This window comes from Lissotriton helveticus, chromosome 9 (genome assembly GCF_964261635.1).
Source record: "Lissotriton helveticus chromosome 9, aLisHel1.1, whole genome shotgun sequence".
NCBI lineage: Eukaryota > Metazoa > Chordata > Amphibia > Caudata > Salamandridae > Lissotriton > Lissotriton helveticus.
Window position 1 is genome coordinate 287,810,045 of NC_136070.1, and position 18,656 is coordinate 287,828,700.

The window sequence follows — 18,656 nt, forward strand, 5'->3', positions numbered from 1 at the left end:
CTATTGAGCTCAATGTTAAATTGTGTTTAGAAATTGTGTTGCCTATTGCAACTACTGTAGCTATTGTACTTACAGAGTCTATTGCCTTTCTGCAAAGTAATTACCTGAAGTCACTCATATTGAAAAAAGTATATTTTGATACCTGTTGGTTCTAAAATAAAACTATATAAAATCTTTTGATATAAAAACAATTGGCCTAGAGTTCAGTTCTTGAGTGTGTGAAACCTTTTGCTGACCGAGGACAGTGTAAAGCATTTGTTGTACACACTCAGATACTGCCTTACTACTCGAACAAGCCACCACTTTAGAGAGTAAGGTTACATCTAACTTTAACCTCTGTCATACCTCTGGGGAATCTATACACATTGTACCTTACTTTGGTCCAGTATATATAGAGCACTTTCTTACAGTGAATACTGGCTGCATTGGGATAGGCTAAACCTGTTTGAGTGTTTATTATAGCTCATATATAGGGCCGCAGCTGGGAGGGTTAAAGATGGGATTGTTGTGCAGTGACTGTGAATCTCATTTGATGAAGAAGATTTATGGAAATTTGAGTGTGTTGTGAAAGCTTGTGGTGGGCGATGGTTTTGATGAGACAATCATCTAGATCTGGGCAGACATGAATTTGTTGTCTTCTTAGACAAGCTGCTACTACTGCTAGACATTTGGTGAATACTCTGGGTGAAGTAGTGACTCAGAATGGGAGTACTTTGAATTGATAGTGTTTTCCTGCTATCATAAATCTGAGAATTTGCGATGTGCTGGGTGAATAGGAATATGAAAGTATGCATCCTTTAAGGCCAGTGTTGAGAAAGTCGCCTTGTTCTAAGAGAGGAAGCACCTGTTGAAGTGTGACCATATGGAAGTTTTCTGATAGTATGTATAAGCTTAAAGGCCTGAGATCTAAGATTGGCCGTTCGTCCTTTTTGGGGATTAGGAAGTAAAGTGAGTAAACCCCTAACCCTTGGTGTTGTATTAGAACTGGTTCCATAGTGCCTTTTGTTAAAAGAGCTTGTACTTCTTGTTTGAGCAGTTGTTGGTACGCGAGAGAGAGTTTGTGAATGCAAGGTGGAATATTGTGAAGATTGTTGGTGAGCTCAAGGCAGTAACCCTGTCATATAATGTCCAACAACCATTTGTTTGATGTTATTGATTGCCTAATGGGAATATACTGGTGCAGTTTTCCTTCAAGAGATGGATGATGGTCAAGGGGCACTGTTAAGTCACTGCTTGCTGGGAGATGGAGAGGTACGTGTTGGTGTACCTCTACCTCTTACTTTAAAATGGTTTCCTCTACACACACCCTTGTAGAATCTTCTGGAGGGAGGGCGGGAGAGGGGAGGAGTATGGAGTATGAGGTTTATTGGAAGATGCAGTGACATCAGTTGGGGTACTTTATGAGCCTCCCCTATAAAAGGAGTGGCAAAGGCGCCTCTGTTAGAGGGTTACTGAAGTCCTCCAATGGATGTTGGCACGTCAGTGTCTTTTTTTCATCTTTTCAAGTGATTCATCCATGTAAGGGCCAAAAAGTTGTTCCTTGCCCAAGGTAGAATCGGGTATTGTTTGTTGTACCTATGGTTTAAAGCCAGAGATTCAAAGCTATGTGTGCCTCCTGAGGAGAATATTGGTGTTAACTCCTCTGGCTGCAGTATCAGCAATGTCTATGCACACCTGATGGAGGAGTTGGAAATTAATTTTCCCTCCTGCACTAGTTCCTGCCCTTTTTTCCTATGCTCCTCTGGGAGGTATTGGAGTAACTTCTCCATTATGTCCCAGTGGGCCATGTCATACCAAGTCAAAAGACCTTGTGTTTGTATTGGCTATGCACCAATGACTGACTGATTGATTGTGCAGCCACTCTTTTGCCCGAGGCATCTATTAATTTAGACTCTTTGTCTGGAGGTGGTGCATCACCTGAGGTTTGGGAGTTTGCTCTTTTACGAACATTGGACACAACCAAAGAATTTAATGGAAGCTGGGCCTTATTAAAAATTTGGTCATATGGTGGGGGTTTGTATTTTCTTTTTATCAACCATAGGTGTTATGATACGTGCGCGTACAGGGTCTTTGAAAATGTCTCCGCAAGGTGCATCATGACTTTTAAAATTGGTGAAGACTGTGTTGTATTATGTGTTGTAAGCAAAGTTTCAAATAAAAAATCTCCTGAAGATTCTTATGTAGAGTGACTCCACGGTACGTGGCTGTCCTGACAGTTAACTCCTGATATGAGGTGTTGTCATCGGGAGGTGAAGGTTTTGCAGGGCATAGATCTAGTTCTGTATTTGTGGGAGGATCTATATCATATTCATCCCATGGACCTGGTGGTGGTTGGCCAAAAGTGTCATCTCCAGCCACTACGTCAGGATCTGTACAAGTTGAACCCTGTGATGCAATATCTAGAGGGTCTGAACTTCATACTAAAGGTACTGGTGAAGATGGTGGAGGGGAATAAGGTGGAGAGGGCTAGTAGCCATGTCCTTTTTATTTTTTAACTTAAAATGATATCCAGTGTCTTGTGGGCTAGGAATCATCCTTTTGGAAGATGATGGTATCTCAGGTTTTGTTAAAAAATGTCCACTGTCTGGATTAATATACATTTTCTTTTGGATACAGCTTTTCCTGCATAGTTTCCAGAATTGGGCGAGGAGGCTTCGGAGGATCATCTTTCCACTTTGGTGCCGAACTTTCCAGTACCAAGCCAGATTTTTGTTTTTTGTCCTTCGGAACCGAAGTGTATTGGGCCGCAGGTGTAGTGTCTAGACTCAAGCCGGAAGGCTTGACTTGCGCTTTGGGTGCTCAGCCAGAGGGCGGGGCATTGGAAGCAGAGTCTCAGTGTTTACCATGGCCGGATAGCAATGGTGGGCCGGAAAGCCTTTTGTTTGGTGAAAGCGGGCTTTGATACTCACGGCACCTTGACTGGCTGGGACATCCTGAGACTCCAGTTCGATCTCCCGTTCGGAATCAGATTCCTGGATGGAGAAGGCCTCTTCCTCTTCCGCTGCGGATGCTTCCATTTCTTCCTATTCGATATCGTCGCCAAAGATATCTGGGGTGTCTTTGATAATCTGCATCTTCGTCGAGCCAGACGGTCCCGCAGGGTCTTTTTAGATCAAAATGAGTGACAGGCATATCAGTCTTCTTCCTTGTGCTCCGGAGATGGGCACAGGTTATAGACCTTGTGCAGGTGCGGATATTTGGAGCGGCACAGAGCAGAATTTGAACGGAGTCTGTTCCATTGGCAGATTTCTCAATGTTTTCCTTGAGTGGAAGTTAATGGAAACAGGCTAGGCCCGAAGGCCATTGGATTTTTTCCGATCCAACTAGTACAGTTTTCAGATTCTAGACACGCAGAGGATGGAAAACGCATTCGAAACAATACCGACGAGGGTACAGTGGATTGCATACCGAAGGGATCCCGAAGAACGGTCTCGAAATAGAGCACCACAAACCACGTCCGAAACCAATGACGGGAAGAAAATAATCTAACAATGGAGTCAATGCCAATGCACACTATCACCGAAAGGAGGCATCACCTTACGTTGTGACTGGAAAAGACTTCTTCGACGAAAAACAACTTGCAAACATCCAGACCCAACAATAGATGGGAGGAGTATGCAACGTATTTTTATCTAAAGCACACATGCCTCGAACACAGCCTTTACCATGACAACCAAACAACGCGCTTAAGTTGCAACATGCCCATTACATCAAATGTGTCTTTACCATGCATGTCCTCACAATGACATGCTTTAGGAAAAGCGGTATTAGACTTTAAAGTTGAACACTTTCCTTACTGTTGTGCAGACTGGAGTTGGAATAGTAAATTATACTGCTCTAAAGCCCAGGGCTTTCCTGGAGGCATTAAGTTGTGTGAATGGCTGGTACAGACATATTTGTTGTATTGCAGTGATTTCTCAGGAATATAAAGCTATTTTAAAAGTTCACACTTAGAAACTTTTCAACAGAAATCTGGCAATTTTATCCAATGGGAGAAAATTCAGGTTGCAGGTAAAGTACGATCTTGTTACTTTTGTAATCCAGTACTGGGCTCCTAGGTCCAGCACTGGGGTCCCAGCTTAAAACAGGTAAGTAACTACGTTTCAGTATTTGGTATGATTTTTAAAGAATATTTCAAGTTTTCAAAAGTAGACACCTAGAAGAAATTTCACAGAAAAGCACACAATGGATTCCTATGGAGAAAATTCAAGTTACTAGTAAACCCGACTAGGATTACTTTTGCGGTTCAGTACTGGGCGACAAGATGCAGCACTGGCTTCTCTCCTAATCACAGGTGAGTACTTCGGAATTTGGTTGAAAAGTTTCTAAGTGTGAACTTTTAAAATAGCTTTATATTCCTGAAAAATCTCTGCAATAACTAAAACGTTTTTACTAAATTGTTTTCAGCTTAGACCCCAGGACTGAATCTAAGATCCAGTCCTGGAACTACCAAAGTAATCGACAAAGTAATCAACTGTGTTTATATAGAAAAACCCATTGAGCTCAATGCTAAATTGTATGTAGAATTGTGTTACCTACTGCAACCCCTGTACCTATGGTGTTTACAAAGTTTATTGCCTTTCTGCAAAGTACTCATCTGAGACCTCTCATAATGAGAACAGTATATTTTTATACCTGTTGGTTCTAAAAATAAAACAACTATATCTTTGATATAAAAACAATTGGCCTGGAGTTCAGTCTTTGAGTGTGTGAAACCTTTTGCTGACTGAGTGTGTACAACAAATGCTTCACACTGTCCTCTGGTACTGCCTTACTGCTCAACCAAGCTACCACTTTAGAGAGTAAGGTCACACCTGGCTTTAACCTTAGTTATACCTCTGGGGTTTGTGGACTCTATACACAAAGTACCTTATTCTGGTCCAGTGTATATAGAGCCACTTTCTCACACTTAGGGTGTGTCGCCATTAGAAAGTCAGAAGTAAGGAAATGTCACATAAGCAATTGTAAAGCAAAACGGTGCGTACCTGTGTGTTGAACAGCATAACAAGATACTTGTACAATATGCATGATGGTGCAGTGAACAAAAAAAAAAAAAAAAACAACCTCTCCACCATCCCCCAGCCCAAAACCACCTCCACCCAACCCACCCACCCGCAAAGAACATCTATGCAGGAGCAATGAAGAACAGTCCTCAGCATCTGAAACCCAACCCACCCACAACAGCACCCCAATCGTGCCGTTGTCACACCTCCCACCCGAAAAAACCCAATAAAACAGAAAAACTGCAGTGTCCCAGAAAAACAGGCGTAAGGCCGTTGAATAGCAGTATAAAGAAAGCAAAAAGACTAACATGCAGTGGGGAGCTCCCATAAGGGGGGGCGCCCAGTGGGCACGAACCCCCTCCTGCGTCCAGCAACACTATGTCATACCCCAAGAGGAAAGAGGAGAGACGTGTCCTCTCGCCAGAGGGAAGACCAGCGGCGTGGGGGGGGAGGGGTGCCCGGTGAAATAGTAAGTATACCTGTCCAATGTTCAGAGGGTTGATTACAACAAATACTCCAATAAAAGTCACGACAATCAGCTCCCTCCATAGCACTTATCTTAACAGGAACAGTCGCCAAGTTCAGAAGAGTGACAAACATAACATGCGTGGTGGCCTTGTGTAGGTGATCATGAAGCCGTCATGCGCCTCGTAGGATCAAAGCATAAAACCAGGGCCGTCAGGTGACCAGGAGGCCACCAGCCTGGTGGGAGTCCAATTGCCGGTCGGCGCGGAGGCTCTAGAGTCCTGATTACGTCGAGGTGATCTTCGAGCCAGCTTCTTCAAGAAGTCGTCGACTTGTTGTGGATTTGCACAAATAGTGTGTTTACCGTCATGAAAGATACGGAGTTTTGCAGGGTATAGGAGGGCATATTCTATATTAGCCTTCCGGAGCTTTTGCTTAGCGGGTAGAAATTTATGACGCGCCTCTAGAACTGCGAGGGTGAAATCTAGATAGACTGAAAAAGCATTGCCTTCGAACTGCAGAGGTTTCGTAGTGCCACATCACAATCTCTAAAGTTCAACAGTCTGGCAATATTAGGTCGCGGAGGGGCACCTGTGGGCGGGCATGGCCGGAGGGATCGGTGGGCGCGCTCCACGACCAGGTGGGGTGAGAAGGAGTCAGCGCCAAAGCAGCCTTTCAGGAGACGTTCAACATAGTCCTCCAGATGGCCTGTGTTGGTCGATTCGGCAATGCCAACTAGGCGGATGTTGATGCGTCGGCCGCGCGCCTCAATATCCTCGTTCTTAGCCGCGATAACCTGCAGCAACTTATCCATGGACGTGACGCGGTCTTTAAGTTGAGATGTGGTGTCTTCCGTCTCGTAGATGCAACGCTCGGCCTCTTTAAGTTGTCCGTCATGTTTGTCGACTATATGAACAAGAAAATCAAGGCGGTTGTTCATGGAGTCCATTTTGCCAGACAAGTCTGTCAAGCTGTTCTGCACCGCTAGGAGAAGTGTTTTAACTTCATCCCCGGAGGATTGCGAGGCGGTCAAACGTCAACAGAGGTTGGCGGGTGTCAGTTTTCCCCATAGCCACTAGGCCCAGTGAGGGACGCAGTAGACCGCAGGAGCCTGTGGGCCAGACACGTTGTCCGTTACCTCCCGTATACTGAGTGAGACCCTGGAAGAAAGGCGTCCGGCTGGCTGTTCAGCTTGCCCGTTCGTGCACAGCTGGGGTGTTGTTGGCGAAGCCCCACGTATCTATAATGTAAACGGTCAGCAGGGAGCCTTGGGCGACCTATAGCGTACGGAATAGGCCTTGGCATGTAATATGAACAGTGTGATGGCAAAAGCCAGACCCTGTGTGCGTTGCAGACTGAGATAATGGCTGAGGGCCTTCAAAGTTGAGTTGCCGGATAAGACATTAGGGGGAACCACCTCTACCAACAGAAGGGGGGTTCACAGTAGGAAGCGGAAGGCTGACAGCATCTTAATGTTCAAAGGTATAAAGGGGCGCAGGAGCCAGCCACACGCAGGGGACACCCTCCAAACACGGCACGCCCCGCACTCGGCAGCAGAAGGATGAGGTGGATGGCCTAGTGTCAGACGTATGCTCGATATCATTGGGGCAACCACAGCGCCGCTGGAGGCACAAGTAAGTCTGGGGAGGAGTGTACAGAGCAATGCCCCCCTCTTGCAGTACAGCAGCAACCGGCAAAGGATGCAGCAGCTGAACAGTGCATATCTGCCTCGAGGCGATGAGGATACAAATGCGGCACCAAGGTAGAGTGGCAGGTTAAAATGCTTCACACAGCGCGAGCAGAGCAACTGTGCAAGTCCTCCCCAGGCGCGATGAGGGGCGGTGGGGTGCAGGAGAAAGTTCGCCGCATTACAAAATGGCAGGCACGGTGATGAACCGGTTGCAAACGCCATGTATCGCAGGAGGGGTCTGGAGCAGAGCCGCCACATGCGCCGCAATGGGGAAGCTGGCAGGGGGTCATACCACCCTGGGCATGGTACACGGCTCACCTTCGTGAAGCGGGGCCGATGCGACGAAGGTGCAGGTCGGCGCAGAGTTATCCCGCCGAGGCAGAAGCACAGTCTTTTTAGAGGCCGCAGCGGCCTAGCACCTCGTGAGAGACCAGGAAGTCGTGTAGTTCATGCGGCCCAGCAGCGGCTTCAGCAGCAGGGAGCACTCCCAGGCCACTGTTGTGTTCAGCACCGTAGCTCCTCAAGCAGCAAAGCAGAGGTCGCGAAGTTTCGCACAGGAGGTCCAGGGGGTCTCAGGCACTAGTAGCAGGCGTCATCAGGGAGAGAGGACAGGCAGAGATGAGGATTTATGGCGGATTTCTTCACCAGGCATCCGGAGTCTCACAGGTGTGCGGTCATCTTGGATGTGCGCCACCTAGCGCCCCGGAAGGATGTCAATAGTTGATTGGAGTTGAAGGAGGACCCACAATGTAAATCCAGTGAGAATGTTGAGGGTTCAATGGGGCCGTAGGTGTGCCACTGGGAATCAGAACATGGTGGAATAGAACATACAAGGTCTAGGCTAATGGTAATGAGGAGGAGCCTTGCACCTACGGGCTCAGGGATCACAGGTCAGCGCTCTAGCGACCTCCCCCTACGTTATAAATGTGCTTTGGTCAGCGACCGCGCAGCGGACGCGTGCAGCGGGCGCGCCGGAAGCGCGCCGAAGTCGAGCCAAAGTCAAGCCCGTCTGCGCCCGTCCGCAGCCGGACGGGGCGCGGGGCCACAAACCCTGGCTCTCCTACAGTTGCTACCATAAGGTATGACAGACAAGAACTGTTGGATATCCAGTCCAACATTGCCTTATGCTGCAAACATTCTATGAATGCGCTATCGCTAAAGAATTGTACTATATGCACATTTGCTCCAGAAAAAAATGTAAAAACTAATAGTGCGACATGCATAATAAAAGCTGCCCTACTTAACTGCAGGTCCCTTCGAAAACACCGTACAGAAATCTTTCATCTGCTCGAGGATGACGAGATTGATGCCCTGTTTCTTACGGAAACATGGCTGGACGAATACTCAGACCCCGATATCATTCAGGCCCTACCTCCCGGCTACTCCCTCTCCAGATTGGATAGGAAGGATGGTAGAGGCGGGGGTATTGCCATTGCCACTAAAGCTCCTCTAGAATGTACCCTCTCTCCTATTTTTGTTGACCATAGTGAAGCTGGCTTATTTACCATCACTACTGGACCCAACCACTCTTTCTCAGGTATCCTCATGTACCGTCCCCCTGGAGGGCTCTATGATTTCACTTTCACTCTTATGGAAGCCTTAACCCATCTAGCACTTAGAAAAACACGATTACTAGTACTAGGTGATTTAAATGTCCACTTTGATGACCCCATCGATAAGGAGGCGGTAGACATCAAAGCCGAGCTACTCTCCTTACAACTAGAGTTAAAAAATAATGACCCTTCACACCAACATGGACATTTATTGGACCCTGTCTTTGGGAACTGGAAGGGAGTTCAGACCCTATCTCCCAAGCCAGTACCCTGGTCTGATCATTTTATTATCCCTATACAACTCCAACTAGATGGTATGGAGCAGTACAAACAAAGCTCACAGCGTTATAAACGCAGGAAATGGAAAAACTTCTCTATAAACTCCGTCACAAAAATCCTCCAAGATGCAGGATCTCCTAGAGGATCCGACTGTGAGACAGCATATGAGCATCTACAAGAATGCATCACGAAAGCTTTGGACATTACTGCCCCTAATCGTACGGTAACTAACGCCACGAGGACTAAAAAAACTGCCCCGTGGTTTAGTCAGGAGCTCCAATTTGCCAAAACCGCCTGTAAAAAGCTCGAAAGAGAATGGCGCCTTAACTTCTGCCCTGAAATTAAAGCCCGATATAAAGTAGCACAAAAAGAATATAATAAAAAGATACGCTTGTCCAAGGCATCTCACTATAATAATTCGATCCTGGAAGCTGAAAACTCCTCGAAGGAGCTCTTCCAAATTTACAAGGAAATCTCAATAATTGATTCTAATTCCACTTCACAAAAGGACTCAGTAGAAACCTGTAATAAAATTGCTAAGTTTTTCTCTGGCAAAATCACGAACATATATGCTAATTTCTCTAGCAACATAAAATCTGGCATTGATTTTGCAGAGAGTGAAGACCTTATACGTACACAATCCTGTCTATGTGTTTTCTACGTTCCCCCTGTTGAAATTCTAGTGAAAACCTGTAAAAGTATCAAATCTGGCTCGCCACGAGATCCCGCTCCACCCAAAATTTTAGCAGCCAGTCTTGCTGTTTTAGAGCCCCACTTCAGACACCTGCTCCAAATATCTTTTTCCACTGCTTGCTTACCTGCAGAATGGAAGAAAGCTATAGTGCTTCCAATCAAAAAAAAATCTAACATAAGTCAAGACAAATTGGAGAACCTACGCCCTATCTCCCTGCTACCCTATCTGGCAAAATTAGCAGAGAAAGTAGCCAATGTCCAACTTATGGCCCATCTTGAAGCCCATAATGCTTATCATTCATCGCAGTCGGGCTTCAGATCGAGCTTCTCCACAGAGACAGCACTCCTGAGAGCTACTGAAACTCTGCGGGAAGGAGCTGACGAAGGCAAGACCATGGCTCTTATCATGCTGGACCTCAGCGCCGCGTTTGACACTGTAGCACATTCCATCTTGCTACAGTGTCTAAACAGAGCGGGGGTCATCAAAGAGGCGCTGGGATGGCTGAAGGCTTTCCTTACCAACAGGAGCTTTCAGGTCCAGAGAGGGACCTTCCTTTCGGACAGCATAACATTAGAACAGGGGGTACCTCAGGGCTCTGCCCTGAGTCCCACCCTGTTTAACCTATACATGGCACCGTTGGCAGAGGTGGTCCAATCGTTCGGCGTAGAGATTGTCTCTTACGCCGACGATACTCAACTTCTGATCTCCCTGTCTCAAGCTCCCTCCTCTGAGGCCGAAAACTTTAAATCCTGTATGAGCAAGCTTGCAGCTTGGATGACCGAACATTGCCTCAAATTAAATGGCACAAAAACTGAGGTACTCATAATAGGAGGAAAAGACACAACATGGACTAATGATTGGTGGCCTACCTGCCTGGGACCCCTACCAACTCCCAGTCAGGAAGCTAAGAACTTGGGTGTCTGGATAGACAACAAGCTCTCCTATGATAGCCATGTCAAAAAAACAGTAGGGAAGTGCTTTGGAGTCATGAAAACTCTTAATCGAACCCTGGACTTGCTCCCTGTGAACTCCAGGCGCACCATGACTCAGGCACTCATTACCTCCCGAATAGACTATGGCAACGTGCTGCTGCTGGGCACTTCTGAAAAAAACATCAGAAAATTACAAGTCCTACAAAACTCAGCCGCACGTCTAGTGCTGAGACTCCCCCGCAGAGCTCCTTCCAAACCTTCCCTAGCTACTCTCCACTGGTTACCTATCGGTAAGAGGATACTATTTAAAGCACTCCTCTGGTGCCACAGGATTATCCATCAAAAAGCTACATCCTACATGTCTGATTTAGCCTTATTGTATGAGCCCAACAGATCCCTTCGCTCCAAGGGAACGGGTATGCTCAAAACATCGCTTCCTAAAAAAGCCAGAATGGGAGGCAGGTCCTTCCGCACCCTTGCAGCGAAGAAATGGAATTCTCTTCCCATGAATATCAGACTAGATAAAAATGAGGTCTCCTTTAGAAAACTGGTGAAAACGTATCTTTTCACTCTCTAGCTGCCTGTTATATGTCTCCATCCTCCTAAGACTCTCTCTCCACAGCGCAGGGACACGCCGGGAGGCGTCACCAGGCGCTTTACAAACCCCTTTAATAATAATAATAATAACCAGCAGAGTCCGTGTCAGCCAATGTGGACTCTGGGTATACTGGGCACAGGATTAAGGCGAGGTTTGAGAGCTGGTGCTGGGTCTGAGCTAGAGAGGGCACCAGAATGATATCCACTGGTTCTGGCGAGGCTCCAGACCAGGAGTCGGGCAGCAATGTCACCTATAAGGATACATACTTCCTAAAGTGGGATGGATGCCTGAATGCAGAGGATTCCCTCATAAGATGAATCATGTGCTTTTATTTAAGGCCTTGTCACACGACAATGCTTGCTTTGAAGACTTGGCAGACAAGGGTGAGGAGCAGGACATTCAGGGTGATCTGCAATGGGATCGACAACGAGCTGCAGAGTAACTGTGTACTGGCAACAAAAAGAGTTTTAACTCCTACACTATAATGGCCAGAATTCATGAGGCAGTAAGGGTCATACGACCTCAGAGTTGCGCTTAGGCCCCAAAAACCACAAGCAGACCTTGTGGGCATCTAGAATGGACATCTGTCCATGAAAGAGACAACTGAGTTTGAAACATGACTTTTTAGGTGGAGAAACTCTGCACATACACTTGCAAAACATCTGTATGTACGGGCAAGATGAGTTAAGGATTGGATCCAAGGCGCCGTGCCCCGGGAGCAGAACCAGTAGTCAAGCCGAGACCACGTGGTATGACCAGAGGTGTAATATGTGCCCTCCCTCCTAGTGGGATGTGTATACCTCCAGGCATCTACTAGCCCGTGCTCTTCCAGTATCGCCAACAGCACTACACGTGCCCTGTTGTAATGGTGAGGCTGAGGGTTGGAGCGGTTCGCTGCTGGGTGCAATGCTATGTTAAAATCCCCCCGGCCCCCCCCATATCACATGTGTGGATCCCATATCTAATATGTGGCCCCAGAATGAGGATAAATATTGTGTGTCATCACGGTTAGGGCCGTAGCTACACGCCAGGGCAACGGACTGTGACCCCATCAAGAATGCAGAAAAAAAAGCAACTCATGCTAGGGCACTGGGGTAGCGTCTAAATGGCTCTAGTATCATCATATCTAGGGTGAAACCTGGCAGGGAGATGAAGACAGATGCCACTTACTGGCGCTGGAAGGCTGTTTCAACTTTTCCAGATCCAGTTTGGCACCAGGAATAGATTCAAGGGCTGAGGACTTGGCAGATAAAAGTATCAATCAAAAGGACATAGCATGATTCAAAATGCGAGAAGAACCCTTGCTTGTAGGCTCAACCCTCCAATATACGATTTCCAAATAAAAGTAATCTGAAATGAGACAAACGTGAATAAGTGCTAGTTCCATTAGGCTGTTAAACAAAGCAATGATTTTTATAAACCTACCATGTCTGCAGCCTTCTTGAAATAGTGTAGTGCGGTCTCGTTGCTCTGGGGCACAATGTCACTGCCCTCTGAATACATCTGTAAAAGATATGAACAAAATGTTAAGTTCCTCTAGGGGTTTTAAAAGTAATACAAATAGTGTAGTGGATAATACTCTATAGGAACATACCTAACTATTGTTTTCAGAATGTCCAGTATAAAAAGAAAGTATTAAGCAGAGCCATGTACATACCTACATCTATGGGTCTGGCTCATCATCTCTGTCAAGTTTTGATATTTTGTCCCTAGCTTATTAAGTAATGTATCCCTTCTCATCAGTTCTAGTGGGGATTATTTGACACAATCATTCCATACCATTTAACTGACAAAGAAAATTCTTCGATTTTCTACCTTCCACCACTTCGAGATCATATTAAAACTACAGTAGTCCGTGATGAAACGCTGTCTCTTGTGCTACTTTTTATGTTATAAATGAATGGAAGGTTTCATGCTCTATTGCTTAACTGCATATACATCTATACTATTAGGTCCCATGTGATGCTCCTCCTGTTCAAGTAATGGAGCATTCTCATAGTTGTCAGGTGGCCTCTTCTCACGAGTCACCCTTAGTGAGCTTGGATTTGACAGCCAAAAGTACTTTACACTTTAGGACTTTTAAATTAGTCTTCCCCATTATAAGAATGGACATAGAAGTCTAGATTGTTAAGTGCTTTCTGATTATAAACTCAAGAATGACTTAAGGTACTATGGGCCATATGTATCAACACATTTCCCCATTGACACAGAATGGGCAAAACCCTTTGCTACATCTGGCCCTATATGACATAGGGCACATATTTATTTACTTCATTTGTGGATTAAGAAAGCACACAGCCAGTAAGGGCCTCATTGTGCTACAAAAGAAAAGCTAATTCAAGTTTTCAAAGATTTATGAAATACATTGTAATCTGGTGAGCACCGTTGCAGGAGGAATGCCTTCCAAAAATGGAGACCCAGAATTTTGAAAGAGCTCCCACACAATCTTACAGCATGTTATTGTCCTACGGTTTGCGAACATCATCTCACAAGGTGTGATGGTCAAATCAGGGAGAAACTGTGCACCTGTTTGAAAGGCCGATATTACGAGCAGATGGACGTGCCATTCCGGTGGAGTCAAACGCGTGCACAGGGTTACCGACTTACCATGGTCGCGCCTCATTCTTTGCAACTTACCTCATAGTTGCAGAAGACTTTCAGGACAAGGACATTGGAGATTTACTATTATATAACTACTGCATATTTTGACAGCATATATAAAATTCAAGGGGCGACACTAACAGTGGGCAGATCATCACTTGAAATTTGGAATCGTTTGCATCATGTACCGTACTGCAGCTTTCTTCTTTTTTTGACTACCGGGTACATTGCGTGACCGATTTTGGGGTGGCGAACACGCTACCGGACGTGCTACGTGAACAGACCTACATTGGAACTCACTGCGTCATTATTCCCAATATTACCGTGTAAAAGTCTGAGTGAAGACGAAACACGTGTCGGCTGAATCGTGTGCTGGGAATCTTTCAGAAACAAACTTAAAAGAATTATCTACTAATGACGTTTGTGGACCATTTGAATGCTCTTCATATCACTTGTCTTATTGTATTATCCCCATATACCCAGCATAATTGGGACTTAATCTGTAACTAATAATTGTCCAATACCATTTTGGATTGGTTTACATAGTAATGGGTGTGCTGCAATAAGCCTCTTCTTTTTTATGTTTGAAAGGCTGCCCTCTGCACAAGGCAGAAAGAAAAGGTTTCCTTTCATTACCAAAGAACCATGTACATCACCATAACAAAAGTCCAAGACACTTTGGGAATCAAAGGAAACATTGTGTTTAGGTTGTGCAAATGAAGACAAATTGTCCATGTCAGAGGAGCCTCTGGCTAACTTTCCAAATTTTTTCTTGGTGGAACAGGCACACAGGGTTCCTTCCAGACAATCGCTCCCAGGCCAGGTGCGCTACCGAGGGTGGTGGCGGCCAACCTCCTCAACTATGCGTGAAAATATGGCCCTTGTGTACCCCAAAACAGTCAAATCATCCTAATCCCGGACTACAAGGCAGTTGTCTATAAGCAAATAAACTAATTCAGGGAAGTTAAACAAAAACTTCAGTCAATGATCCTGAAGTTCATGCTCACGTTCCCCTCTAGTTTAAGAATAATGGGTAATAAGGAATCCCCATTTTTCACTCATCCTGCAGAGGCAAAAAAATAGTTAGTTAAATGGGTGCCAAAGTATCACAAATCAATACCTTGACCCAAAAGACAAAGACCCTGCTTTAAAGTTTGGCAAACAGGTTACTCTGTCAAAATATGTAATATATGCCGTGCTTTATATGCTAATGCATTTGCAATAAGGTGGACAAGATATACATCACTTTTGTGATGGACTACTCATCCACCAAACTCTAAATCGGGCTCAAAATAAAACATCAAATAACCAAACCTACATCATTAGGAAACCCACGGACGAATAAGTAGCTGCTGGGCATGGAAATATGATGAGAAAGATAGCATGAGGTCTGTGAAACTCAAACACAAACAAACGTCCTCTAACTAGAACAGTAACCAGGATACTTGTCACTTCAAATACTGCAAACGATCTGAATGCTTTGAAGTATTACTTTTACTAAAATTACTTTTACTAAAAACAACGCTGCCACTGATATCCGGTGTGCTAAATCGGTGCTCTGGTTATCAACGTATAGACGGATTAGCAAGAAACATACATATCTATCCTTAACAACAGACTCTTAAACAATACATTGATGGTTGGGACAAGTAGTTATGTGGAAAGTGGAATGCTGTAATGAATGGCAAAGTTAAGCCTCAGATAGAGAACAAAAGAAAGGATGATACATCATTTTACACACAGCAAGGCATCTGCAACTGGTTTTGGGGCATGACTCCTGAGCTGGAGGCGGTTAGATGTATGGAGGGAGCTAAAGCAGACCAAACAGAATTCACACATTACTCATCCATTCATAACTTTCATATATTCTAGGCTGAATAGAATCATCTGCTCAGAACATCTTCAAGTCTCCATTCATAATGCTGAACATTTCTGCTGTACAGCTTCAGACAACAACCCTATCCTGGTGCACATATGCTGAGGCAGATACACTGCACCTATACCGGTATGCGATTGCACCACTGCACAGCACCACTGGTAGATACATAAAACAGTATTTTAGAGACAATGAGAGGCTAACTAAGTATGTGAGGACTGAATTCAACACATTTCGAGTGTTAATGAGGAGCATGTGCATACAGATTTCAAATGGAGACTAAATTTGGGACCATCACTTTTTCAGTCCCCGCTTGACATATCACCCCAAAACATTCCAGGAAGGGGCTGAGGTGAATTAACTTTTTGGGGGAAAGTTTCTGGAAGATTCGTCAAATGGCAGCGCCAAAGTTATTATCAAAATAAAAAAAAACGCTCTTCCTACGGAAACTCTAACTTACAAAGTACTACACAGTAGCAATAGTCATAGTGCAATATATAATATTCCAGACTTCCTGCAATTTGTCCAATTTGTAATTGTTGATCCCCTTTTCTTGTAGAGTTCCAAATTTCGCAGTGGTCAAACTCAGTCCAAACACAAATGGTATAGGATTCTTGTTTAATTCAGAAACACATCCAGGTACATCATTACTCAAACACCTCAGCCAACACGTGTTTCGTCTTCCCAGACTTTTTAAAGGCTGCAAAACCATATTACACAATTATCGGTACAGGTACTTTTCATTGTGACACTTGCATAAAGTGCCATTACACTGTAAGTGTACCATCACCTGACCACCCAGTGTTAATTACTGATGTGTGCATCACTTATTAGTTTAAAACAATTCTTTCTAATTCATTTCCCATGCGGAAGGGCAGTGGTTCCAAAGTAAACACTTAAATCAGCGTAGTCATTTTGTATCCATACCGTGCTATATGGTAAATACAGAAAAGGTCTGTGACTTTTGGTGTTGAACTAAAGTATCTTGATAGGATAGTTCCCCAAACCACAAATTAGTGCACCAAGATAGTGTAAAAAGAAAAAATCATATCTTTAAAAAATTTCTTACCAACGTCACTTAAAGAAAAAGAAACATTCTGGCTTTACAGTCAGATTCCCCCAAAGCCGACAGGAGATCTTTGCCAGTCTTACTATGTGCTGACAATGTGGTGCTTATGGCTTGCACAGTCTGGGATTGCAGGTTTAATTGATGGGTTTGTTGTTTTTATGGATAGACTGGACCGGTCTGACAACTTCACTAAGTTGTACATTTTGGAAGTGGGCCCCCGGCGTCTCTAGTTGAAATTTTTTAAAGCAGGCTCTCACATTCTAGCAAAGGTCCTAGCTTTACCCTATCTGGGAATCTTATTCGACGGCTAATTAAACTGGAGAACACTACTCGAAGGCAAGCTGGGCGATCTGAACAAATCTGTAGGTGCCACTGCCAGCTATACCCACAGATTGGGATCGTGGGACCAGAGGTGATTCTAAAATTGTATCAGTCTATAGGCACCTCAAAGGCACTCTATTGTAGTGAAGAATGGGGGTATATTGCAGCACACCAGTTACAGGTGACCCAAAGCACGTTTTTGCGTCAGATCTTGCGGTTCCCTCAATGCACGCCACCTATGAAGTGTACGAAGAGTTGGGTGTTTACTTTGAAGCAGACCAGGTGGCAGTTAAGCCTCTATTGTGTTGGGTGAAAATATGGCCGAGAGAAACATGAACCTAAATAGCCTGATCCTCTTAGACTGCCTGTTATTAGAGCGTAGTTCTAAAGTTTTCTGGATACGTTATGTAAAGGGGTCTTTTTTTGCTCTAGGTAGGCCAGATATTTTTCTTTTATGTGACACTGTAATGCCTCAGGACCTTAACATTATAAAAGATCTATATTTTAAATATATCTCTGCAAAAACCGAAGTCCGGAAACCAACAGTGAGGGCGCACACCTTGTTAAAGTCTGTTGAGGGAATGGAATATTACCTTTTTACCCTTACTAGCGCATTTAAGAGGTTTTAAGCCATCTCACTTTAGATTTAAACTCCTTCACGACCTCTTGGCATCCCCGTCTGGCTTTGTTCCCCCCCCCCCCCCAAACATGAGGACCCTGTGGATGTTACTCTAGGTGTCTACAGGCCACGTTACATTTTATCCTTCTGTGTACATTTTTTATCCTCCTAAGAAGGCAGTTTCCTCATCCCCTTTTAAGGAGCTTGAAGTTTAGGCAAGCCAGAGCGCCACTTATGCATTTACAGCTGTTGCCTAATGAACTTACACTCTGTGCAGTGACAGGTTTCCTGGGGGCTGCCTATAGATCCAAACTATCTAGACCTGATTGATTATTGATTGGCCTCCTGTATTTTAGCATTATTCTTTTTTTACCCTTTTCATCACCATAACAATGCATGGCGTTTTATCTCAATTTTTTTAAATTAGATGTTCAATTTTTTAACTTGACTGTAATGATGCTATTTTTAATGCATGATTGTGTCTTTTATGGTAGCGACTGCGCCCAAATAAAGATTTATTATTATTGAACATTATACAGTGCAGCAAATTTGCACATATTTGTGTCACCTTATTCCTATCTGTTAGATAAAGAGCTAGGATATTCAAGCTAGTAAATAAACCGGAAAGCTAGGAACATATGTACTGAAATTGCTGATGTGGTTTATGAGTAGCCTGAAATGGTATACCCACTTGGATGCATTAAAAATGAGGGCATCTGCTTCCATGAATGGATTAAAAAGATGTAAAAGTATATATGGAGAAATGTCCGATAGGCCGGTTATATAGGCCTATCTAGCAATGATCCCTCCACAGTTCCTGTATGGTGCAGAGGTACTCTATTTAAGTGTTAAATATGATTAGGACAAAGAGGTGGGAAATATCCTTTAAAGTTTGTTCTCGCTGCCTAGATCGTCTATGGTACAAGCAGCAAGATTAGAATTGGGAATCACCTCTT

General features: G+C 44.5%; 1 protein-coding gene across 2 annotated transcripts in view; it reads right to left on the reverse strand.

Annotated features, from left to right (window-relative positions):
• SEL1L (SEL1L adaptor subunit of SYVN1 ubiquitin ligase) overlaps positions 1–18,656 on the reverse strand; it is a 324,711-nt gene that overhangs the window by 154,996 nt on the left and 151,059 nt on the right. For both annotated transcript variants that reach the window (XM_078660004.1, XM_078660003.1), the window contains exon 13: positions 12,640–12,717. In XM_078660004.1, the coding sequence (XP_078516130.1) occupies positions 12,640–12,717 (78 nt within the window). The remainder of the gene's footprint in view (positions 1–12,639; positions 12,718–18,656) is intronic.